The sequence below is a fragment of the Aspergillus heteromorphus genome, assembly GCF_003184545.1.
Source record: "Aspergillus heteromorphus CBS 117.55 chromosome Unknown BO70scaffold_2, whole genome shotgun sequence".
Classification (NCBI taxonomy): Eukaryota; Fungi; Ascomycota; class Eurotiomycetes; order Eurotiales; family Aspergillaceae; genus Aspergillus; species Aspergillus heteromorphus.
The window spans coordinates 1,204,428-1,229,191 of record NW_020290407.1 but is presented as its reverse complement, the minus strand read 5'-3'; the positions used below and the strand labels follow the sequence as shown (position 1 = coordinate 1,229,191).

Genomic DNA, 24,764 nt, shown 5'->3' with positions numbered 1-24,764 from the left:
ACGCGGTGTGGCTGACGGTGCAAACCCGCCAAACATGCGGCATGTCGCCCGCCGCCCGCCGCCCGCAGGCACCGGCGGGCTGCCATCGCCCTCGACTGACCACCACCCCTCTTGCTCTTCCTTCTTTCATTTATTCTGCTTGGAAGATCGCTGCAAGCCATTCGCCATCATGCAGGTCGAAGTCAACCCCAACGAGGATACCGAGTGGTCAGTTCCTCGTGCCCTCCCTTTCTCCGGCGCCGCCATCCCTCCATACTCACACCCCGCAGGAACGACATTCTCCGCAAGCACGGCGTCATTCCCGAAAAGCCCCAGGACCCCGAACCCCTGATCCAAGAAGCCTTGGTGGAGGCAGAGCGCAAAGCATGGGAGAACCGGCTGGAAGACAAGGATCTGGACGAGTTGGACGAACTCGAGGATGAGGAAGATGAGGCATTCCTCGAACAATATCGGTACCGTCATGATCGATCGCATTGCCCCTGACAGGTGAACTGACCACCCAATACAGTCAGAAGCGGTTCGCCGAGATGTCTGTCCTACAACAAACCAGCATTCACAACCAAGTATATCCGCTACAGAAGGTCGACTACGGGCGCGAGGTGACCGATGCCTCAAACAACTGCTTCGTCTTGGTTCACCTAAGCTCTTCTAGCGGCAACGTTGAGTCGCAAAGGCTGACGGAGCTGTGGAGACAACTGGCAGCGAAGTTTGGAGACATCAAGTTCTGTGAGATCCGAGGCAACATGTGTATTGAAGGGTACCCGGAAAGAAATACACCCACCATTCTGGTCTACAGAAACGGCGAGATCAAGAGACAGCTCGTGACCTTGAGGGAGATGAATGGACCGAGGACCACACTCGCAGGTTAGACTCGCCCTTCTATCTGCAACTTTTCATGGATCCGTTCGTTCCCGACTAACATGCAACTGGCAGATCTCGAGAGAATGCTCCTCGACCTGGGTGCTGTCAAAGAGAGCGACGTTCGCCTCAAGAAGCGGTCGGACTCGTCAGACGATGAACGTCCATCCAAGATCAAGTCTTCTAAACCCACAGTGGAAGATGATGATGACGACTGGGATTAATGGAGAGATATCAGTAAATAAACTGCAAAAGCATAATATATTCCAATCATGACTTGCCCCGCGACCGGGCACCTAATTCCCCTAAGAAGGGCGAACGCGATGTGACATCCTAGCGATGGTGGAACCCGGTCACTGAACCCCAGCTCGACTAATCGCCTCAGTCATCTACACCTTCAGTTCATGGGTGGAGTGTATATAGCCTGGCATGGGCACAGTTGACCGCTTCGCTGGGGCATTTTCCCACGGTTCATGTATCTAGATAGTTGGCCATCCATGCTTTGGCTCCTTCGCAAAGATATTGATGTTGGTTATTATACCTTGACCACCCGGAAATGCCAATTTTGTCGGCCTGGTCCTCTCATCTCCTCTCTATGTTCAGCCTTACGACGTACTGCCCTACCTGCTAAGCAGGATGCGTAGTGGAAAGTGAGTATAGTTGGGTCCGGCGGCCAATGACAGCGGGGAACTTTATCCCCTCTCCGCGATTCCGAGAGCGGGCCGTGATTGGCTCGGTGGCGGGCACGGAATCGTGCCGTGATTGTGCCGCTATTCTAGGCCCAGATTACTCGATCGCTCCCTTCAGGTCCTCTTTGAGTCTCCTCTTGGCATCATCTCTCCTTATCGAACAAAGCCAACCAACCGTCAGCACATCCAGTTTTTCCCATTCACCCTTCCATTTCCATTCCCTCAGGGACGAGGCGAAATGGATTACTCGTTCTATTCCAACACCCATCAGCAGCCGTTCCCTCTGTACGGCGTCCACGGACTGCCAACCCCCGACCACAGTAATCCGACACCTCGTGCCGAAGAGCTTCAAGGCACGTTCGGTCCTCTGGTTCGCCTCTCTTTCCTGTGCCTCTACTGCTTGCGCGATCCGTTTACTGACTGTTGAAAAGGGTTCGCAAAACTACCCGCCCTTCGATCCAACCTTGCGCTTTCACGATCCCCACGGTGGCGCCTCCTTTGTCCCTCCACCTCACTCGCCGCCCGAGTCCACCACCAAGCAATCGGTCTCAAGCAATGACTATCCCAATAACCACTACGATCGAGCATCGCCTGACGGGGACGACCAGCTCTTGGACCTGAACCTCGGCCGAAGCAGTAGTGAAGAGAAGGAGATCCTCACCCCGGCGCAATCCAAAAGAAAGGCACAGAACAGAGCAGCGTATGTGACCCCGTCTGCAGGAGGTGGTAGTCCCCGCACCGCTGACAATTCATAACCACGATACAGTCAGCGCGCATTCCGCGAACGAAAGGAACGGCACGTGCGCGATTTGGAGGAGAAAGTCAGCAATCTCGAAAATGAATCCAGCACGCTCATGGCAGACAACGAGCGGCTCAAGCGCGAACTGGCAAAGTTCACAACCGAGAATGAAATCCTTCGTGCAACTTCAGGCTCCCTCCGCCACACGAACCATCACGCTCCAGACTCTGAGCCGACAACCACCGGGCCGATGAAGTACTCGCCTATGGATTTTAAATCCGATTTCGGCTCTGATGAAGATCGCGGCCCGCACCACCGAATAACGGTCTGCGCGAAGACAGGAGAGAAGCTTCTGGGCTCGGCTGCCACGTGGGATCTCATCCAGGGGCATGAGCTCTTCAAGCGCGGCCTGGTGGATATCGGCGATGTCTCGGGTCGGTTGCAGGGAACGGCTCAGTGCGATGGGCAAGGTCCCGCTTTTCGGGAGAGTGAGGTCCTGAAGGCCATTGAGGAGAGTGCCGCCTCTGGCAATGACGAGTTGATTTAACTTGGACTGCCAAGCCAACCTGCGCTCTATGATGTGATGTCTGTGTGTTATTTTTGGCGCTTTGCTATTGGTGTATGGGTGTTATGGGCGAAATCTGGATATATGAGCAATCTTCTGCTTGTTTATTTATCGTTTTTGCCTGTCAAAACTGCCAATTCCTCGATTAAGCTCTTGCGTGTACACTGCGGTCTGTTTCTATGCATGGTGCAGGTTTCCACAAAACTTGCCGCGGGGTTCTGGGAGATATGGGAGTAAGCCATTATGCTGTGTTTACCGGTTGAATGTATAAAGTCGACATGCTTTGAAAGCTGTCTATCGTCGATGTTTTCTCCCCGGCTACATCTCTGTTCTCTACAGGTGTAGGGGGCCTCTTTCTGGCTAATAATTATGTATCTGTGTCATTCATTCGATTTCGCAAGTCAAAAGATCACCACTGTACTTACATTGATGTGATGTGATGAGACAACCTCAGCATTTCACGGATATAGACAACCAGGGAGAAAGTCACTCGATGATGAAGATCCATCTTGTATACACTCCCTCCCCCGACATCAAGACTAAAAATCAGACCTTGTTTCAAAGTTTTATCCGAAAGCCTCCCAGAAAAGAAAAGAAAAACTAGAATCGTTCTTGGTCGCACCCTGTTTTGGACCCCAACGGGCGTTTCAAGATCTTATTCCTGGTTCCCCTCGGTACCTTACTGATACTAAGTATTTAGGCAGGGCAGTTTCAAGGCGTTGTCGACCACATCACCTCACAGCATGGTTCACGAACAACCAACCTCTGTATCTAATGAAATTACTTACTCACTTATGGGGCTCTACGATCTTGTTCATCCCACTATGATTGGATTGGGCCATAACCAGGATTACCTGTGGGACTGAACTGCCTGAGCGAGAGTTCGCTGGGATGATGCAGACATCTGCACAGCTTGCGTGGTTGCTCCAGGTACTAATCGATCGAGGCAAGGGCGGTGCATCGATTTTTTTATGAATACTTAAGATTCGGAAATTAATGCAGCGATAAGCGTGGGCTGGGGTAAGGATTGGGGGTGTACTCCATATTCGGTTGTTTGTTTGGGTTGGGGAGGGGAAATCAGCAGCTGGGGGGGGGCGAGGGGGAGAGGAGTATATATCCATCGGATTAGGGCAGAATCAATGAGGTGCGGACAGACAGATATGGTGGTTGCGGTGCTGTGAGGAGTGGATACTTCATCAATTCTGTCTAGGGTGTATGTACTGACATACGTGGATGAATAATAGGTAAATTGTATGCCTGTGCCACGAATATGGTGTCAATTACTTCCAGTCAACAGAATATCAAAATCTTGGCCATCGTCATGGACACGAATGATGAGCTCTTATGCAATACCCACGAGACTGGGGGGGTATGTGGCCATTGAATGGGGATCATCGTTAGCGGTGAGACCAGGCCATTTCATTATTGCGGGATTTTATCTACCCCTCCCCTCTCTCCTCTTCTTCACTTCACCACACTATATTTATTCTGCCCGGCCAAGATCATCTTAAAAAAGGATCGGACGATGGCAGGGTTTTCGATCGCCATTGCCAATACAGGTGTCTCATTGTGAATCGACAACATTGGCAGCCCTGGATGTTGACCTGGCCCAGGGTTGTTGTCGTGTTGTGAGTCTATTGATTGACCCGGGAGTGAACCCCGAGGAGTGGCAGGGCGGTCGTGTTAGGTATTCTCCGATCCAGGATATGTCTCAGGCACTGATCGATGGTGGTCCGATAAGGCGTGTTTGGGCCCCCAAGAAAACCCCCATTAATTGAGGGCCCCATAAGCCCACCCACCGGGTTTAATTTACTTCACGAGGGCGAAATACGTAGTACCGTGCGTGCGGCATCCGGGGTCATCTGGTCACCGCCCGGGTTCAATCGGCAAGAACGTACCATGCGGAGAGGGGTACAAGCTGATGTGAGGTGGATAAAGCCAATCGAGGCTGACTATCACTGCCCAGAGGTGAAGGATAGACATATTCCCATGTCTAGTCAACTGGCAAGGGCGGCAAAGGAATGAGGCTGGATGTGTGTCGTGTAATATGTGTTCTGATGGTAATCATCTCATCAATTCACACGGAGGTCTTGGGGGGCGGTACTCCGTACTATGGAGGTAGCGTGAGCGAAATAATCCGCCACAAATCACAAATGCTCCAGACTGGGGAGGGTTATTTTCATTTTACTCCCCCCCTGGTTTCTTGCCACTGTTTCGAGGATTTTGCCGCCTGACACGACCTTTCCCCCCCGCCTCTGGAATTGGGTGTTGTGTGAGATGGAGAGGAGATCCAGGTCTGATTGATTGCCTTTTCCTCTTTTTGTGTCTGTGCATCTGTATGATGGTCAGTACCTAGGCAAACATGCCTAAGGCATGCCCCTGCATACGACAATCCGGACGCATCATTACCTAAATCCTGCTGGGCTGTCTGTCAGCTTGCCAATGTTCGTGATGCTAAGAAAAGCACCCGATCACCTAACCGGTACACGGCTGTTGTAGGTGGCCTTGAAGGGAGCTCCGAGTTGTGGTCAGGTGCAATGGCCGGCCAGGCTTTGGATTTGGCAGGGCAGGGGATTGAATTGAGGTTGGCCACCGCGATATGCTGCTGCTTCACCGACTTCTACCTAAGCCACCTTGATTTTTCAATGGCAATTTTCCCCCGGTGGGTGCTTTTCTCGGATGTCGCTCTTTGTTGTGAATGATCTGGTAGAAACGAACCATTTTATCCTTGCTTTGTAGGGAGGTAGTAGCTATCTTTGTCTACCTAACCACTTCCCTATGGATTTAGTTGGAGGGATGTAGATAGTAGACAGTAGTACTCCGTAGCAGTACTCCGTTATACCCCCCGGGCAACCCGAGTTGCCTTACATGGCGCCTGCGGGAGCGGAGGGAAAATTACCATCTTACGGTACATATACAGAGCTTATACCGTCAGACCCTGGAGCTGAGGGGACCGGACGCAGACGCAGCCCAGCCCAGCCCAGCCAAACCAAAAACCAAACCAAACCAAACCAAACCAAAACCGAACCCGAAAGCCAGACCCGAACAGGCCCAACCAGCCAACCACTGGCCCCTGCTAAACTTATCACGGCCATTGTCATTCATTACCTTACCCGCCCCCTCTTACTTTACTCGACTTTACCTGCCTGCCTGCCTTGCCTACCACCAACCATTAACTTCACCTCGCGCGTTTTCCCTCTCTTCTTTCCTTCCCTCCTCCTCCTCCTCCTCCTCTCCTCCCACCCACCTTCCCCATATCAAGGCCTCGCCCTTGATCTTGAATCTCTCCATTTTCTTTTCCTTTTGTCAACCTCTCGTAGGTTAGTTACTTCGTTGTTCCGCCTCCCTTTATCATCTGCCGAGACAGCCGCTCAGAGGTCTGTCAGCCAGCTCGATCCCCTTTCTTTTCTCTCCGCCTTTTTCAACCTTTCCGGTCGGGTCGTTACGGTCGGGTTCCCCCCAACAGTCGACATCACCGCTATCTCATCCTCTTCTTTCCGTCTTCTAGACTAGGTTCGTCCTCCTTCTAGTCCCCTCCCACCTCGTACTTGCCTCTTAAGTGCTCCTTGCCTTTGGTTGCTGGATCCTCTTGCCTGGCTTAGTGTTCTACTCTGCTCCCCCGCTCAGGTTGCTATCCCATCTGCCAAGTGACTACGCGCCGGGCTGACTCTGCACCGCTGTCATCTGTGAACCAACCTACATCCACGTCTCCTCCCTCTTCTTTTTTTTCACACACTCCCTTACCTCCTCAACACTCAAACTCGTTCTTTTCTCTGCATTGGCCTGTGACTGACAGGAGGTCTGGAATCTACAGCACTCACAGCATCTCGACCACACCACTCAGCTGAGTGTCTAACCCGCCAACATGACGACCATGGTTAGTGATCTCTCGCATCGTCCCTCGAGAATAGCAGCTCATACGACCACAGGATTTGCGTGTCGGTAATAAGTACCGTATTGGCCGGAAGATCGGAAGTGGTAGTTTCGGTGACATCTATCTCGGTGCGTGGTAGCCTCGAAGAGTCTGGTTGAGTTGTCTTTTTGTGGAACGCCTAGCTGATGGGACATAGGCACCAACATCATCTCCGGCGAGGAGATCGCCATCAAGCTCGAGAGTGTCAAGGCCAAGCATCCCCAACTCGAATACGAAGCCCGTGTCTACAAGTCTCTTGCCGGTGGTGTTGGAATTCCGTTCGTTCGCTGGTTCGGTACCGAATGTGATTACAATGCCATGGTCATCGACCTCCTCGGTCCCAGTCTGGAGGATCTCTTCAACTTCTGTAACCGCAAGTTCTCGCTCAAGACCGTGCTTCTCCTAGCCGATCAGCTCATCTCCCGCATCGAATACATCCACGCCAAGTCCTTCATTCACCGTGATATCAAGCCCGACAACTTCCTGATGGGCATCGGTAAGCGTGGAAACCAGGTCAACGTCATTGACTTTGGTCTGGCCAAGAAGTACCGCGACCCCAAGACTCACTTCCACATTCCCTACCGTGAGAACAAGAACCTCACAGGAACTGCTCGTTACGCCAGTATCAACACTCACTTGGGTGTCGAGCAGTCTCGCCGTGATGACATGGAGTCCCTCGGATATGTCATGCTTTACTTCTGCCGTGGCACCCTCCCCTGGCAGGGACTGAAGGCTGCCACCAAGAAGCAGAAGTACGACCGTATCATGGAGAAGAAGATGACCACCCCCACCGAGGTTCTGTGCCGTGGCTTCCCTAACGAGTTCTCCATCTACCTGAACTACACTCGTTCCCTGCGCTTCGACGACAAGCCGGACTACTCCTACCTTCGCAAGATCTTCCGCGATCTGTTCGTCCGCGAGTCCTTCCAGTATGACTACGTCTTTGACTGGACCGTCTACAAGTACCAGAAGAACGCCGCCATGATCGTGGACGCCAGCAAGAAGGACAAGGAAGCCGATGAGCAGCAGCGCCGGCCTGGCGTTGCTGCCGCGGCCCCCATGGGTACTCCTGGTGCCGCTAAGCCTGGTGCGATCTCCAGCCAGCGTCGCAAGGTCATCGAACGTGGAACTCTTGACAACACGCCCGACACCAACCGTGCTGTGGGAGGGAGTGACAGGATGTGAGTATCTGAAACCTAGGTTCCGTTGTAGGGAACCCCTTTCCTCTGCGTTTAGTGCTTTTACTATGACCCCCGTGCTAGAGGTCGACTTGAATTCCAGAATCTGACTAATCTCATAGTCTTCGGCGTTAGGCTGCGTTCTGCTTCTAAGGTTGCTGCTTCAGGTGCCTATGGCCCTGCCGGTAGCCGCCCGAAGCGGGACGATGGGTACGGATCTCAGTGGTACTGATTTGATAGCTTGCTTGTTGGCACCACGGCTATCTGAGGAGCCCAGGATTATCATGCTACCGGTCACCTTCTGCAGCCTGCGGTGAACTTTTCGGACTTACTTTGCCTGAGGCCCTCATTTCTTTTCCTTTTTACTATTTCCCTCTGCATTATCCCGTCTGTTAGCCCGTTACCCCGCTCAAGATCGTCTGCCGGTGTTTGCCGTTTCGATCCGCGTTTCAAAAGTCGTCCGACTGGGAAACGCACTGATTGTGGCTATTTTACGTCTTCGCCTCCCGGTTCTGGTGGTCTGCTACACGAAATATCGTCCAGATTGTGGTCACATTACGCTTCCAATGATCTGCGTGTCCAAGCCTACCAAAAATCGGGATGTCGAAGCCTGAAGGAGATGCCTGAGGTTGAAATGATTAAATACGCCAACTCACGAGATGGATCCTCCGCTGACTTGGTCGCGAGAGCCTCTCATCGGGCTATTGATTTTCAAGCTCTCTTACTTCCCCTGTCTTTGTGGTTTCCTTTTTGATATTGCCTGCTTGTTTCTACATCTTTTCTTTTACAGACTGTCATCATGTTCTTGACGCACAACTGGGGACGAGGGGAGAAAGGGAACGAGTGTTGGAGAGGTGTTGGGGATGGCTCTTTTCCGCGTATCGGGGCGCTGCTGTGCTATTCTTTGCTGGCCTTTTTGGCAAAGGATGGCAGTCTGCGGTGCTTTGGGCACGGAGGAGGCCCGTCTTCACAAATGGGTAATTGGCGACGGAAACTGGCTAGGGTCGCTTCCGGGGTGGTATTGCGTCAATTTCTGTCATTTCGTTGGCTTCTGTATCGTTTTTCACTTTCAAGGTCTCTTCTCCGTCTCGAGAAAGCCGCTGGCCCATGCCTTCCTAGTCTTCAGCATCTAGGGAAGCAGCAGCCGTATATTTGGCTAAGCCTGGCTTGTCCAATCAGATCTGTTTATATCACATTATTTCCAGTAAATCTACTGCTCGTAATCATGACAAATATCAGGGCGTATCTAGATGTAAAAATCCTGGTTCGCCACCCCTGCTGCAATGTATCATAAACATTACTGACATGCATGTCTTGATTGATAATAGATAGTCCCCTAAAGGGAATCAATCTATGATACTGTTGTGAATACTCCAAAGACACGAAGTGATCATACCAACATAGTACCCTCCATCCATCATCCATCATCCATCTTACAATGCCATCCGATATAGATATAACCTGATAATTGATCATCTAACCACTTTCAAGATAAAAAAGAAAGGAACAGGTAGGTGGGTAGCTAGGTAGGTATACTGCAAAAAACATCATCTACGTATCAAATTCAAATAATTGATAGACTCCAGCCATAAGTAATACCAGAAAGCCATTACTATACAAAAAACAATGTTGTGTATGTATGTATGTATGTATGTATGATTGATAAACTGACAGACCACCAAACAAAAAGGAATGACCTATGTGATTTAATTACTCATTAATCAACTCAACTGGCTAATTATCGATTATCACAGCGTGCGTTTATGCATTGTGCCGTGCCTCAATGTCCAATACTACTACTAAGTCGAAACGAGTTATCATGCATTATATCAAGGATGAGCCGGTGCTACTTAGACATAGTATACATGCATACATACTTACGCTTTAATATCAATACTCGAGCTAAGCTTATGGGACGGACGAAGTAGAAGATTGATCAGGTAGAACCATAGATCAGAAGAATTAGGTGAGGATCAGACAGAGGCTTCGTTAAGATGAACAAAGTAATAGTACAGTCCAAGTTTGGATAGAAGATGAAGGGGGTATAAAAGGGAAATGTAAAAAAAAAAAGGGGGGGAAACAAGAACGAAGGGGAACCGGGGTGGTGGTGGTAAATAGTAAAATGAATTATCAGACGGCAAAGAAAGGTAAGAAGAGTTGGGTAGAGGTAGAGGTAGAGGAAGGGAAGAGGAAGAGAAAAAAGAACAGGAAGTATAGAGACATAAATATTGGTGGCTTTGCGCCCTGGAAGGGTATTATTGTATGTGCTTGGAACGGGCTCATATCATGTTCGCTGTGGCGCTGTTCCGGGGCTGGATCTTCTCCGTGGAGCTGGCCTCGTCTTCATCCAGACGCCGTCTCCACTCTGCCAGGCTGTCGCTCAGGCCGGACTCCTTGGTTGGGGTCCGGTCGAAGTCGGATTGTGTGCTCAGTCGGTAGTTCCGGTTGGTGCTTTCCCAGTGGCTGCGCAGGGTTTCCAGCTCGTTGGCGAGGGAGTCCAAGGCCATCGAGTTGCGGTTGTCCGGGAAGGAGTCGTCCTGCGATACGGCGCTGTCAGCTCTCGACCGACGGCCGGCGCCACCGATCGTGTTGCTTGAGGCGTTGCTGTGGGTGCGGGAGATGCCGTTGAGACCCTGAACAGGCTGCGATTGCCGACGGTAGTGCCCCACTGATGCTTCCACCTGATCGAGAAGCATGCTAACCTTTTGCTCGGCGTCGGTTGCACGAGTTTCAAGCAAAGCGTTCTCTTGCTTGAGCTGCTCCAGTTCGGAACGGCTCTTTTCTGTAGCCGCAGCAAGCTCCTGCTTCAGCCTTCCGAGGTCCGTTTCCGATTTGCTCTTGTCGGCATCAGCAACGGCAATATCTTCCCTCAGCCGTGTGATCTGACTCTCCAGATTGGCAATCGAAGCCGCCGTGGCCTCTTGGAGTTCGGAGATGGATTGCTCGAGCCTTGAGCGCTCATCCTCCCACTCAGCGGGCGCTTCTGAGTTTTCGCTTGACGACCGAGCAAGGGTCGTCTGTGCGGCATCCAGTTCAGACTGAAGCTTCATGTTCTGAGACTTATACCGAGCGAGCTCATCCTTCATACGCTTCAGCATCTTCTCGGTACCTTTAACATAATGAACGGCTGATTGGTAGTCGTTCTCGAGCTGTTCCAACTTCTCCCTGTAGGCGCGATCAGCTTCCTGTTCACGAGTCTCGACCGACGATTTCAATTCTTCGTGGGCCTTGAGACTGGTAGAAAGCTGCTGCTCCAATTCACGGAGCCGACCTTGCTCGGGGGTTCCAAAACGAGATCCGGGTGACTCGAGAGGCGAACGTCGGCTATCCAGGTAATTGACTCCTCCACGCTCACCAAGAAGATCTTTCAGGGCAGCGTGCTGGACGGCTAGCGCACCGGCCTCGCGTTGGTGGTTCTCGAGTTGAGACTTCAAGTCTCTGTTCTCCGCACCGAGAGTCTGACTCTCCTTAATGACTGACTGGAGTTGTCTACGAAGTTGCAACCCTTCCCTGCTGGCCTGCTCCTGGTAGGCTTCCAGCCCGGCGATCCTCTCTTCGGCACGGCGGAGTTTGTCCACCGCGTCATCCGCAGCAATCTGGCTTGTCTTCGCCAGCTTGTTCGCATTGTCTACCTGAGCCTCCAAGGCGGCTACTCGTTGATCTGCCAAAGACCGCAATGAGGCCTCAGAGTCGAAGGACGATGCCCGATCCAGACCGGAGAGGAATGCGTTCTTATGCGTTTCAGCTTCTCTCGAGTGACTTTCGATCAGCTCCTCTGCATCCTGGAGGCGACGGGTGGCGTTCTCCAAGTCGGATGTGCGCTCATCATGCTCCGATCTCAATTGCAACAGCTTCCTCTCCAAGCCTTCGCGCCGCTCGCGCTCTTCATCCAATTGCCTTTCGAGGAGGGTTGACTTATCGGATGAAGCAGTCACGGCTGCCCGCAGGCTGCCGAGGTTGTTACCGTAATCTCTCAGGCGGGACGTGGTTTCGTCAAGCTTCTGTAACAGTTCTTCCTTGTCCAGAGAGAGTTGCTTTACGGCAGCTTCGGCTTCAGATCGTACCAGGGATTCCTCCCTGACAGAAGCCTCCAGCTCATGAAGCTGCGCGCGGAGGCTCTCTGCTTCTAGTTTGTTATTATTCATTTCGAGCTCTGCCAGTCTTCTCCTTGTGGCTTCACACGTTTCTTCGGCCAATTCGCGGCCTCGCTTTTCCTGCTCAAGTTCAGTCGAAATCAAATCCAGCTTTGACTTAAGCTCGTTCTGGGATGCAAGTGCCAAGGCCAGTCGTCTGCTTATATCGGTGCCACGCTCCGCGACCGCTTCGTCGGAATCGTGCATTTGTGCGTCCGGCTGTGGAGTACCCCTTTGACTACCGCCATGCGCGGCCAACTTGGCGCGGGAATAAGCCGCTTCATTGACAGCCACGTCCCTTTGGTGCTCGACCTCTGCAACGCGTTTTGATGCGATGGCTGCCTGTCGATCCACCGTGGCCTGCATCTTCGCCAATTCTGCTCTCATCGCGAGGAATGCCTCGATCAGCGGACGATCCTCGTCCGCAAACGCATCAGCGGCCCGCTCGTCGAAACCAACACTATTTTGGGGGTTTGGCGAGTAGCCTGACTTCTTGGCCAAGGCAAGCTCGGATGCATACCAGGCGTTGCGGCTTTTCACTGCGTCGAGCTCCTTGATGAGGGCTTCCTGATGAGGAGTCAATCTTGGCGACCGTGGTTCGTCCCCAGACTTTGAGTTCCTGTAAGCTCTGGACTCCACTGAACCATTTTCACTGGCGTTTCTACCCAGGATAGATTCATCGGCACTATCCATGGAGCTGCGTTGCCGGTGCTGGCGCAGAGAACGTTGTCTGGTTGGTGCGCTCATCAGGGGAGCAGCCTCGCCTGCTTCCATAGCTCTGACTGACATTCTGGATTGCTGCTGAGTTGGTGTACGGCTGCCTCCCGATGCGGCGCTTGATTCTTGCGTCTGCCTGAATTCCTTCGGGGATTCCTTTGCAGACGGCAGGTCTCGATCTTTATCGGGTCCCAGGGCTCGAACGGTGTCCACTGGAGGACCATTGTACCCGCGATCCGTCTTAGTGGGTGTTTTGCTTCGAGGGTTCATGGCGTTCTGGGGAGTATTTCCCCTCTGACCGGGTGTCGGCGCCTGGCCCGGGGGAGGAGGCCCGGCTGGGGCCTGCGCTATTGATGCCCTAGGCAGCCGAGACCCTGGTCCCGGCCCCGGCCCATCTCCTGGTCTTCCAGTAGGGCTCGTCATCAGACTTTCGCGCGACGGTCCAGGTCCAGGTCCTCGTCGTTGCGGATCGGGGTGTGGGTTCTGGGCTTCCCGGGACGTCCGACCGCCAGTCTGTACCATTCCCCTGTCTCCGCTCATCTTTCGCATTCCTTGGTTCGCGGCTCTTTCGCCAGGTTGATTTTCGGCCGGGTAGCGGATCTTGGAAGTATCAAGGATGTATGCCATGCTAAGCTCCACGGGATCTCTGGGCGCAGAGCTTGGTTCACCCGCCACGACGATGATCTGTTTGCCGAAAGCCGTCATGCTGTGACCTGATCTCGGGGAGGGCGCAGGTCCCATGTTTTGGAAAGAGTACCACCGTCGAGTGCTGATGCGGAACGCGGCCAGATCGCCCAGGTCGATGCCCTCATCCGTTCGACCTCCGAATATATACATAACGTCATTGACAATAGCCGCGGCGTGGCCTTCTCGGGGCGTCGGAATAAAACCAACGCAATCCAATTGAGACCAGCTGTTGGCACGGGGATCGTAACACCAAACATCATTAAACCATTGCACGCCGTTTGTTCCACCAAACCTGTGTTGCGATTAGAGACATAGTTTCAACCAGGCCATAGCTGGCGGGGAATGGGAAAGCCCTTACAAGTATAACTTGTCGTTGAAACTCACGATCGTATGGTTAGTTCTAGCGGGCGGGCTCTGGCCAGGGGGTGGGCCACCTTCGTGGCTGTTGCGAATCAAAAATTCCCACTTGTTCGTAGGGTTCTGGAGCTGATTGAGATCGAAGGCGACTAAATCATTGAAGAAATAGCCTTCGACCTGTCCACCAAAAACATAAAGCCGGGAGCCAAGAATGTTCAGGGTGTGACCGTAACGTCCGGAAGGTCGGGGACCCGGGGGTATGGATCGCGACCATTGGCGAGAAGCTGAAATGCGACGTGATTAGGATGCGATGTCTCCAGTAAGTGGGAAGAGTGGGCTAGGATCCAATACATACATGTGTTAAGAAGGTAAAGGGTGTCGTCCAGTGTGTCCGACTCGTCCACCTTGGTGTCACCACCGAACACAATGAATGCATTGCCAACGAGCAAGCTCGCGTGTCCAACTCGCGGACCCGGCCCTTCAGACACAGTGGGAACTGGCAAGCATGACAGGTTCCCGCCACTGCTTTCGATCATCCACAGATCTCCTTTGACAGTCGAGCCGTCTATCAACCCGCCCATCATGTAGATATCGCCTTCCTTCGACGCCAATGAATTGATTGCTGCGCCATAACGAGGGAATGGGTTCGCCTGGGCGGAGGCGAAGTTCACGCGGCGCTGTGTCCATGGGTAGAGCGATGCACCTGGGCTGTTGTTCGGAGAGGTGTTTTGCATCGCCTGTTGCGGTCGTAGGGGCTGCAAATGATCAGTCATGACAGATCAGTTGGAGTTATTTCACTGCGGCCGGAAGTGGACACGCAAGGCTGATGAGGCTAAGGGGAGGATATAGGAGACCCACCTGCGACTCGGAATCGGCCCTCTGTCGCATCCGCGCATTGTCAGGGCTACCTGTGCTGTTCACGGAGTTCAGGGAGTTATTGTAGCTGCTGCTGGGGGTTGGTGTTTGGGAAGGCCCATCCCGTTCTTTTGCACCGTTGGGCATAGCGGCCGCCACTGGGGGGGTTGACTGCGACCCTTCCGAAGTATGAACATTTCTGGCCGTTGGAGGGGGACCAGCATTTTGCTGGTGCTTCTTAGATTTAAAGAGGAACGCCATCGTTATAAATGAGTCGTAAACGGTCGTCTCGGGCGCAAGACCGCGGAGTCACAATCACGGTGCAAAAGTATCAGACAACCGGGGGGGGAGCCAAACTCCAGGTTTACCAGTCCTCGCGTACCAGCCAAGTTCTCAATTGCAATGAGAACCGGGAATATTATGGGTCGGGCTAGGAAGGCGCGACAGCAAGGAGAGTTGAGGCGTCCGAGGGCAGACGGTTTATTAAAGGAGTGAATGGCGAGGGTAGTATTGAGCCGAGCCGGAGCGCAGAGTGTCCGGATGGGTGGGCGTTGAGTTGAGGGAGCACCGGCGGTCGTTCCTGACGATGTGTGATAGATAGAGGAAGCAGCAAACAGTGGAAGCTGGCACACTCCATTCAACCCCTCTCAAGCCGTTCAACGTCTCGGGACAGGAGATGCGAAGGGGGTCTGTTCTCCGTTCTTCTAATTCAAAAACAAGCGCACCGAAATCCGATCGCGACGCTGAAGGGGCATGGGCAAATAAATCATAGAAAAATGGCAGGCGGACAGGGGTGCAAAGAGGGAACCGGGACGGAACGACTCCGACAATAATAAAGACCGGCAAGTGTACAGCGGGCACCCAAAGTCAAACGCATGAACGAGGAGAATCAGGCTTGATGTTGAAGGGGAGGGGGGGGGGGGGGGGAAGAAAAGAACAGCCGAGGAGGGAGGCAGAAGAGGGAGAAGAGAAGGGTGGGATTATTGGGGGGGCTCTGGGCCTGGAGAATTGAATTGAACTGAATTGGGGAGGATTGGAGAGGAGAGGGAAGGCAGGACAGGAAGAATGAAAGACTCCGGCGTTTCACACTTTCTGGCCAGCATTAGATAATTATTATGATTAGGTAGGTATTATTGAGTTCGCATGGCAGGTTTGGCTTGGGTTTGGGTTTAGGGGGGGGGGAAACGACGGAAATTGGGGCCTCGCCTTTGGGGGGGGGGGGAGCCGGCCAGGGCGTCACCGCCTCATCGGTTTACTGCTACTACTACTACTACTGCCACTACTACTATTACTTCTTAACCTCCCCAGCGAATGGCAACACAAATCTCATGGAGGAATGGGAAAGGAAAAAGCAAAAAAAAAAATAAAAGAAAGGGAAAAGAGGTCAGACAGAAAGAATCACACACAAAATATAAAGTACGGAGTAGGTCAATGACCGTCCATCCCACGATGGGGGGGAACTCTCTCATTCCCCAGACACCACCGTTATGGTTGTGCAAGCCCATACATGGGTCATTCGGTACATTCCACCCTCCCCGAACAACCACCTCGCCCATCAATTGAGTCTACGGAGTACAGTAATCTACCGGGTAGTCATGCCCATTTACGGACTCTCCCGGAACTCAGAACCTCACCTCAATCAAGTCATGGAGACTGTCTGTCCAGATGTCATGTCCTACCCGACCTGCCTTTGTTCAGGGAAAAAGAGTCGCTGTCGATCGGCCTACCCCATGCAACTACCGGCATGTCCGTGGTCCACTCGGCATCGCAGCTACACAATCCCTACCGCTGCTAGATACTACTACTGGATACGAGATGCAGAAAGAAAAAAAAAAAAAGAGTGCTTCCGGGAACACTCAACACAGGCCTTACTCCCCTCCCCCCTGTCGCGCTGGAAGAAAAGCTTCATGGCGATTAGGTGGCCGCAATCATGCGTGTTGGGTGGATACTTCTTGCTCCTGTATGTGTGGATGAACCAGCACTGCGTAGTAATGCAGGAACCGCGGCGAGAGGTTGGTGCGGGTGTGGTTCCCTAGCCACATCATCGGAGGCCCCAGCATTCCTCCCCCAAGTAGATATAGTGCGCGCACTCCGTACTGTGTACATGGACGGATGTCTTGTTCCTGCATGGGCGATGGTGGGTGATTCGGCAAGGGATATTGGATCCTGGGCGAATGTGATATCATCGCTGGGCTACATGATCAGAAATCAAAATTACTGTAAGCTGCCGCCGGACCAACGAGATTAGAAGCTGCTTCTGTTGCTGCATTGCGATGAGAAGAGGAATGAATGGTCCACACATGGCCTGACTCTCTCTCTCTCTCTCTGTTTATCTCCCAGCCACCTCAATTCACAAGCCTCGTGGATCGTTATCCATGGCTCCATGAGGGTATGATGGTAAGGACCGACTCCATTCGATTCAAACACCTCTCTCCACCGGCCCAATCCAATCTGCTTGCTGGCGGGGAGGGGCCCGATCAACGGGCCTGCCATCCAGCAGCGATGACTGGCTGAGGGATACGGGTGTCTGTTAACTCCGTGCGATTTAGCGTTGGGATGGGCGGGTTTAGCTCCGTCCGAAGCGAGGCTCCTCTAGCTCGGGACGGTGCCAGGCCATGGGAGCAGGGCGGAACCAGGGGTAGCAGCAGCCTGGCCGGAGGACGGTAGAGCCAGCGAAAGGTGGAGGAGGGTGGCCAAGAAGAAACCGGAAGGAGACGACGGAGAAAAGGGGGGATCCGGCTGTCTGTCCAAGGATGTAGATCTGGTTGACCAGATAATCATTCCCATGCACGGCGGACTGAACTTCAGGATTCCAGACAACGGTCGGTTCGGGGAAGCAGGAGGAAGGCAACGGTCCCCATCGATATTAATTGCTGGGGCCTTCGGGGAGCCACTGGACGGGCATGGGGCGCTGGATGGTCTTACTATCTAGTTACTTGGCTGTGTCGAAGTGCCTCGAACTGTTTAAACTTAACAGCAGTAAGCTTAAGTAAGTTTCTATCTATAAGACCATGGCAGTCATCGGCTCCATCCCCATCCTTTCTGCCTGGTCTTCATGGCGGCAGTGGCGCATCGCGATCGGGATGCACACCGTCGACAGACACAGGATGATTTGGGGGTCTGCGAGCCACTCAGAAATCATCCCGTATGGAGTTCCTGCCCGGTCACCCAATGGGAGCCGCTTCTCCCTCGGTGGTTATTTTTGTCCCTGGCCAAGGGAACGTGATCCAGCCTGCAGGGTTTGCAGTAGTAGCATGCCCCTGATCACTTTTAATTAGATAGCAGTCCGTGCGAGGAAGTCTAAGTGAGGACGGAGTGAGTGAGTGGCTGCTCTGGACTTCAGAATACCGCCCGGAAGAGTGCATGCGAACTAAGTCGTACACAGTATAAGTTCACACTTTAGAGGCGCAAACAAGATTTGTGAAGGAAGATTGTCTTTTGTCTTTTGATTCACTGTTGCCTTTCGATCTGGTTTCTTTTTGTTGTCGCATCTGCTTGTGCTGCACGCATCCGTCAGTTAGATTACAGCCGAAGATATATTTTGTGTGCATAACCCGAGACCAGAAAGCATGAATATAGTTAGAGATGATGTCTTAGACACTTGGTTTGAGAGCGAGCGCTCTCTGAATTTCAGCGCGGGGACACTGATGAGAAACGTTTCGCCCATTACTTTCTCTCTTCACTGCTCTGTTCCCTTCCAATAGATATTAGATAGAAATATACTCCGTAACTATCACACTCACTGACTGTTAGCCGTTAATAGCCAGCCGGGGGAACAGATAATCCGGCCGCCCGGCTGGCTGGGTGGCTGCCAAGAGACTCTCCCGGCCAAAGCTCGAGGACGTCGCCGACCGACATCATCAATCATCCAGTCCCCGCGTTTCTGGAAGGGCGTGTCGGCAGTTGCAACAACATATCGGGAGTCGGAATCGCCGCCGATTCTGCCTTTCTTTTGTTTTCCCCACTGTCGCAGTCCGTGGCCCAATCTCCTCTCTCAGGGTGTTCTCTCACCTCCTAGCTGCTGACCGCTGACCCTCTCCGGATTGGGTATGAGAATCGGTCTACTGTCAGTGCAAGCACCGTGACATGAATATTGACTAGGTGAGCACATCCACGCGGGCGCACTGTTGAACGGAACGGATCGCAACATCGTTGAGTTGAATACCTCGACGTCAACAGGCGGGCTAACCACATTTTCGGGCTTCTAGGCCACGGCCTAATCCCTCATCCTGAACGCTACATGATGATCAACTACGCATAATGGACACGACTGATCGACCCGAACTCAATATGGATCAAACAATGCAGCCACAGGCGTCAAGCTTGCAGACGGAACCCCGAAGGAATAATCACAGGTCTGTCCGAGTTGCCTTCGGGCCCGACCTGGAAACTCACATCCCCCCTCGCGACAATTCCCCCGCTCCTTTGCCAGGGCACCACCGATCTTTTACGACTGTGGAGCATATCCAGCCTCCCGTATTCCCTCCCGAAAGGCCGACCAGCTCTTCCGCGGGCGAGAACCCAGCCATCATCGAAACCAACGGCCGACTGGCTTCGGACCGGGCCTCGGAGACGACCGCGAGACCAACAGCAGCCTTGAAGAGGGCCAAAAGTGACTATGGACCCAGGGTGGGATTCGACAAGCCCTTCGCAGGGGACGAGGAAGAAGATATTGCAATGAGACATGGGTGGCAGGAAGAGTACACCTCCAGTGAATATCTCAAAGTCCTGCATTCGGTAAGCAGATACCACACGCACACGCCATCAATGGTGGATTTGGACAGGTCTGATTTCACTAGAACTTTTACATGTACTTCACGGAGAAGCGCCATGAGACGAACGGCGTCCCAAGGGATCCGGTCGGAAGCTGGCCCAGTCAAGATTGGCGAATGAAAGACCGCCTGAAAACCGTCTCTGCTGCGCTAGCCATATGCCTGAACATCGGCGTCGATCCGCCTGACGTCGTCAAGACCAACCCGACAGCCAAGCTGGAATGCTGGGTCGACCCCACGTCCACGACGGGCGGCGGCCACAACAAGATCATGGAGCAGATTGGAAAGAAACTACAAGAGCAGTACGAGACACTTAGCTTAAGAACTAGGTACAAGCAATATCTTGACCCATCTGTCGATGAGACCAAAAAGTTTTGCATATCCCTCCGACGTAACGCCAAGGACGAGCGAGTGCTATTCCATTACAACGGCCACGGGGTTCCTCTCCCTACTCAGTCGGGCGAAATCTGGGTCTTCAACAAGAACTACACTCAGTACATACCCGTGTCACTGTACGACCTGCAGTCTTGGCTTGCGGGACCAAGCCTGTTCGTTTTCGATGTTTCACACGCGGGCAACATCGTGCAGAACTTCCACACCTTTGTCGAAAAGCATGAGAAGGAGAATGTCGAGGCGAAAAAGCGTGACCCGAATGCCATTATCCAGAACTATGGGGATTGCATTATCCTCGCGGCGTGTCAGAAGTCCGAATCGCTCCCTACGAATCCTGACCTCCCGGCCGATCTTTTCACTTGTTGTTTAACAACGCCCATCGAGATTGCCTTGCGGTTTTTCATTCTGCAGAATCCTCTACAGACAAACATTTCTATCGACGATTTTAGAGTCCCTGGCCGTTTACAGGACCGAAGAAGCCCTCTCGGTGAGCTGAACTGGATCTTTACCGCGATCACGGACACCATCGCCTGGAACACCTTACCGCGCGCCCTGTTCAAGAAACTTTTCCGTCAAGACCTTATGGTGGCTGCCCTGTTTAGAAACTTCTTGCTTGGCGAGCGTATCATGCGCACTTACAAATGCCACCCTATCTCTTCGCCTGAGCTTCCCGAAACCCATCACCATCCGCTGTGGAAGAGCTGGGACCTCGCTGTTGAGATGGTCTTGTCGCAGCTACCGGCCCTTATTGACCATGAGGAGGGTCGGAGACAATATGAATACCAGCACTCTACCTTCTTTGCGGAGCAGCTTACCGCGTTCGAGGTTTATCTGTCGTCTGGCCCGACAGAAAAGAACCCTCCGGATCAACTTCCAATCGTCCTGCAAGTCCTCCTCAGTCAGGCGCACAGACTAAGAGCATTGATCTTGCTTAGCAAATTTCTTGATCTAGGACCTTGGGCTGTCCATCTCGCTCTGAGCATCGGTATCTTCCCGTATGTCGTAAAGCTCCTGCAATCTGCCGCTCAGGAATTGAAGCCCGTGATGGTTTTCATCTGGGCAAGAATCATGGCTGTTGACCATACGGTCCAAAACGATCTGTTGAAAGACAACGGAATCCATTACTTCATTTCCATCCTCAACCCTTCGTCGCCGATCCCCGTCGGCAATGCCAGCGAACACCGCGCCATGTGTGCTTTTATCGTTTCGATTTTCTGCAAGAATTACCCACAAGGCCAGAACGTTTGCCTCTCCGCAGAGCTTTTCGACTCTTGTCTGAAACATCTCATGGATGTTGAAAACCCCCTTCTGCGGCAATGGTCGTGCCTTTGTATCAGCATGCTGTGGTCCGACTTCCCCGAAGCAAAGTGGATGGGAATCCGGTGTGCTGCCCCTGCAAGACTTTGCGAGCTGAATTTCGACCCAGTCCCAGAGGTGCGGGCTGCGATGCTGCACGCCGTCACCACGTTCTTGGGTATCCCCGATTTGACAGATCAGGTGGCTCAAATCGAAGAGACTCTGGCTATGGCGGTGCTGCCTATGGCGGCAGATGGCAGTGTCCTTGTGAGGAAGGAACTTCTTGTCTTTTTCTCGAAGTTTGCTAGGCGCTACCAGAACAAATTTTTGGTCGCTGCGTACGAGGAGTTTCAGGACGAGAAACAGAATCTTCTTCTTAAACTGGAGCAGGATGGTACTGGAAGCCTTCACCTCGAGGATGTGCCCATTGTTCCGGCTAATGGCAACACCGAGCCAACTCCTAAAACGCCGACATTGTCTCGGAATACGACCTTTGGCACTATTTGGAAACAACTACTTATTCTTTCTGTTGACCCCCATCCAGATATTGCCCAGGATGCCGGCATGGTGGTTGACCACATTCACATTTGCCTTCTACAGTCTCCCATGGCTGCGCTAACCAACAGAATCCGGGATGAGATCCTCGATATTTCGAATCGTCTAGCGCAGAAGTTCCAGGTCCGCGAAAAGCCAGAATCCAAGAAAGCCGTTCCCCCACCGACGCCTCCTTCCGTAGCACCTCCGAAACAAGAAGGGTACCTTTCATTGAGCATCAAGCGAACGGCTAGTGTCGCGGCTTCGCTCAAAAACCTGGCCTTCGGCAATTCATCACCAGGAGAAGCACAGTCCCAACCCTCGACGGTCCCGAAGAGTCGCATGCCCATCACCCCGAGAGGCCGAGCTCCCCCCGAATGGACGCGACCACCCGAGGTCAACGATCAAGTCGCCCCCGCAACGGCATATCACCAGGCCCCAATCCCTACGTCGCGAGGCTTCGAACCCAAAGCCCCAGGCACCGCCCCAACCATCCCCTTGATGAGCAGATTCCTAGATTGGTCCACAGAGGTAACCCCAGAGCTACTTGATTTGCTGAGCCCGCAAATCCACCTTGAGTACGAACAACTTCTCATTCTTATCCAGTATTTCCGGGAACCCCAGATGAAACCCAATGAGCCCGACGAGCCCGGTAGTGCCGATTATAACGAACGCCTCTGGAGACGAAGCCGCAACGAGAAGATTATCTCGGAAACCCAGCCCCTGAAAGGAAAAGCCGGTAGTAGCCGCTGGGATAACTCGTTGTCTCTTCTGTCGAATAGCAGCCAGCCCCTGAAGATGTGCTTCCACCAGTTTGAGGATCACCTTGCAGTTGCAGATGACAGGGATACTATTGCGTATGTTTCCTGGGAGCACGTGAACATTGTGTGCTAACTCTTGGTAGGATTTGGGACTGGCAGAGTCACAAGCGTCTCAACCGCTTTTCGAATGGAAATCCCGTTGGCTCAAAGATCAACGAAGTCCGCTATATCAACGAGGATGATCAAGCTCTTTTGATGACGGGATCCTCAGACGGAGTCTTGAAAGTTTTCAGGAACTACGAGTCCACAAAGGAGGTTGAAATTGTCACCTCGTTCAGGGCCTTGCCGGAACTCATCCCAAGTAATCGCAATGCTGGTCTTGTTCTTGACTGGCAGCAAGGCCAAGGTAAGGCGTTGGTCGCAGGAGACGTGAAGGTTATCCGGGTGTGGAACGCAGCCACTGAAGTCTGCACCAACGTAAGTGTCTGCACACGAAGCATCGGGATAACTCTAACCTATCTTTAGGATATCCCCGCACGTTCTGGTTCTTGTATTACCTCCTTGACGTCGGATCAAGTTGCGGGCAACATATTCGTAGCAGGGTTTGGCGATGGCGCTGTCAGAGTGTTTGATCAGCGACTCAAGCCTACAACATCCATGGTTAAAGTGTGGCGTGAGCACAAGCAGTGGATCACCAACGTCCATATGCAGCGAGGCGGCCTGAGGGAACTGGTATCTGGCAGCCGCAACGGCGAGATCCGGCTTTGGGATCTGCGACTGGACATCCCAATCTCGACGTTCTCTGCCACCAAGGACACACTTCGCACATTGAGTGTGCATGAACATGCCCCTGTATTCATGGTGTACGTGCCTCCTTCTGATACCCTACAAACTGAATGCCTAACTGACCATGGGGACAGGGGTACAAACCGACACGAAGTCAGGACCTACAACGTGGATGGCACTTACCTGTCCACCTTCGAACCGTACTCGAGCTTCCTGCACCACAACCGCTCCTCCCCGATCGCCAGCACTGCCTTCCACCCCCACCGCACACTGCTGGCCTGTTCCGCCCTCAACGACAACCACATCAACCTTGTGAATTGCTAAGCAGTTCACTCCCCGTCCCTCCGCCCCTCCGCCCCATTCCACGGCCGCCCCCACTCCCTCTTAGTACCACCAAATATTACCCCTCCAGCACATCCGGCGCCTAGTTGAGCCATATCTACCAATATTCCCTTTCCGGTTCCAGAGTACATACCTCAGACCTTTCCCTTCCTCCACCTCCGAACTTCCCTTTTTTTTTTTTTTTTTTTTTTTTTTTTAACTTCTTCTTCTACCACTTTTAATGGCAATCATGAATGAAGCAGCACTTTCTGGCGTAGGACGGCTAGCAAGTTACGTTAAGTGTGAATTAAGTTCAGTTGGCGCTGTGTGTATTCTCTTCGTTTAGTTGCTTCCCTTCCCCCTCCCCCGTTTGAAAGCTGTTGCTTGCTTATTTGTATATGCATGGATGGACATGGGCTTGTACCGGTACACAGGCACAGGCACAAGCACAAGCACAAGCAGAAGTAGAAGCAGACTTAGGTTTTCTACCCCACCAGCCTTAATGAGTTCAGTTTCAAGTTAATAAACCGGTCAATCAACCAGTCAGCCAATAAGTCACTAAGTCAACGGACCAGGTGGTGTATGTAGTCTCATGTTTAGGGTCATAGGTTGTTATTAAGGGGTTGTTTGGTTCTGTAGGAATCCCGTGGCGTTGTTACTTATCTTTGAGATATTTTTACTTGTCTGTTGATCGGTACAGCTGAGATATCATTATCCATCAATCAATCAATCAATCAATCAATCAATCAATCAATCAATCACTGTTTTATTCTGCTACACCTACTCAGGCATCTTCGTTATGCAACCGAATAAACAGAAAGGGAAATAGTTTATACATAAGAGAAATAACAAGCATAACATTAGGGTATGGGTTCTAGAAAAGTCATGCATGTATCGAGTAACTGGAGACGTTTATTTTCATAGTGTTAGAGAAGTATCTTTTCTATGGAAAACATATATAAAAGATACTTGTACCTACCGGTAATGATAGGTTAAACTGCTACCTAGTAGTTGGAAATCCGATCAGGTCCAGGTCCAACCAGCCAAACCAATACGTGCATTACTTTTTCTACATTAGTCGACAAAACAGCCTCATGATTTACCCCACTCACTACCCTACCACCCACCCAATAGTTCACCAAGAGAAAGGCTCATCTGAAAAATGTTTCAATTATCCAGTCGATCTCGAGTCTGGATGGGGATAAGATAT

The 24,764-nt window shown here is 52.3% G+C and overlaps 5 protein-coding genes across 5 annotated transcripts; 4 read left to right on the top strand and 1 right to left on the bottom strand.

Annotated features, from left to right (window-relative positions):
- Positions 1 to 92: 92 nt before the first annotated feature.
- BO70DRAFT_358485 (phosducin family protein) lies at positions 93 to 1,421 on the top strand. The gene is made up of 4 exons (XM_025542307.1): positions 93 to 207; positions 270 to 452; positions 509 to 864; positions 934 to 1,421. The coding sequence occupies exons 1-4, from the start codon at positions 170 to 172 to the stop codon at positions 1,080 to 1,082; spliced, it is 726 nt and encodes a 241-aa protein (XP_025403489.1). The 5' UTR covers positions 93 to 169; the 3' UTR covers positions 1,083 to 1,421.
- On the top strand, positions 1,409 to 2,833 carry rsmA (putative bZIP transcription factor (Fcr3); the record flags this gene model as incomplete). Its single annotated transcript, XM_025545671.1, has 3 exons — positions 1,409 to 1,917; positions 1,979 to 2,247; positions 2,314 to 2,833. The coding sequence occupies exons 1-3, from the start codon at positions 1,786 to 1,788 to the stop codon at positions 2,831 to 2,833; spliced, it is 921 nt and encodes a 306-aa protein (XP_025403488.1). The 5' UTR covers positions 1,409 to 1,785.
- A 3,883-nt stretch (positions 2,834 to 6,716) lies between these two features.
- On the top strand, positions 6,717 to 8,174 carry BO70DRAFT_368219 (casein kinase 1 family protein; the record flags this gene model as incomplete). The annotated part of the gene is made up of 4 exons (XM_025544610.1): positions 6,717 to 6,728; positions 6,781 to 6,853; positions 6,922 to 7,945; positions 8,078 to 8,174. The coding sequence occupies 4 exons, from the start codon at positions 6,717 to 6,719 to the stop codon at positions 8,172 to 8,174; spliced, it is 1,206 nt and encodes a 401-aa protein (XP_025403487.1).
- A 1,871-nt stretch (positions 8,175 to 10,045) lies between these two features.
- On the bottom strand, positions 10,046 to 15,036 carry BO70DRAFT_410689 (putative cell polarity protein (Tea1)). Its single transcript, XM_025547264.1, has 4 exons — positions 14,695 to 15,036; positions 14,192 to 14,591; positions 13,838 to 14,120; positions 10,046 to 13,771 (listed from the first exon to the last, which is right to left on the bottom strand). Exons 1-4 carry the CDS (start codon positions 14,950 to 14,952, stop codon positions 10,222 to 10,224), a joined length of 4,491 nt encoding a protein of 1,496 aa, XP_025403486.1. The 5' UTR covers positions 14,953 to 15,036; the 3' UTR covers positions 10,046 to 10,221.
- Positions 15,037 to 18,551: 3,515 nt separating this feature from the next.
- On the top strand, positions 18,552 to 23,743 carry BO70DRAFT_83463 (ubiquitin-binding TORC1 subunit KOG1). The gene is made up of 6 exons (XM_025548768.1): positions 18,552 to 19,428; positions 19,491 to 22,217; positions 22,293 to 22,543; positions 22,591 to 22,924; positions 22,973 to 23,310; positions 23,368 to 23,743. The coding sequence occupies exons 1-6, from the start codon at positions 18,952 to 18,954 to the stop codon at positions 23,555 to 23,557; spliced, it is 4,317 nt and encodes a 1,438-aa protein (XP_025403485.1). The 5' UTR covers positions 18,552 to 18,951; the 3' UTR covers positions 23,558 to 23,743.
- Positions 23,744 to 24,764: the final 1,021 nt, after the last annotated feature.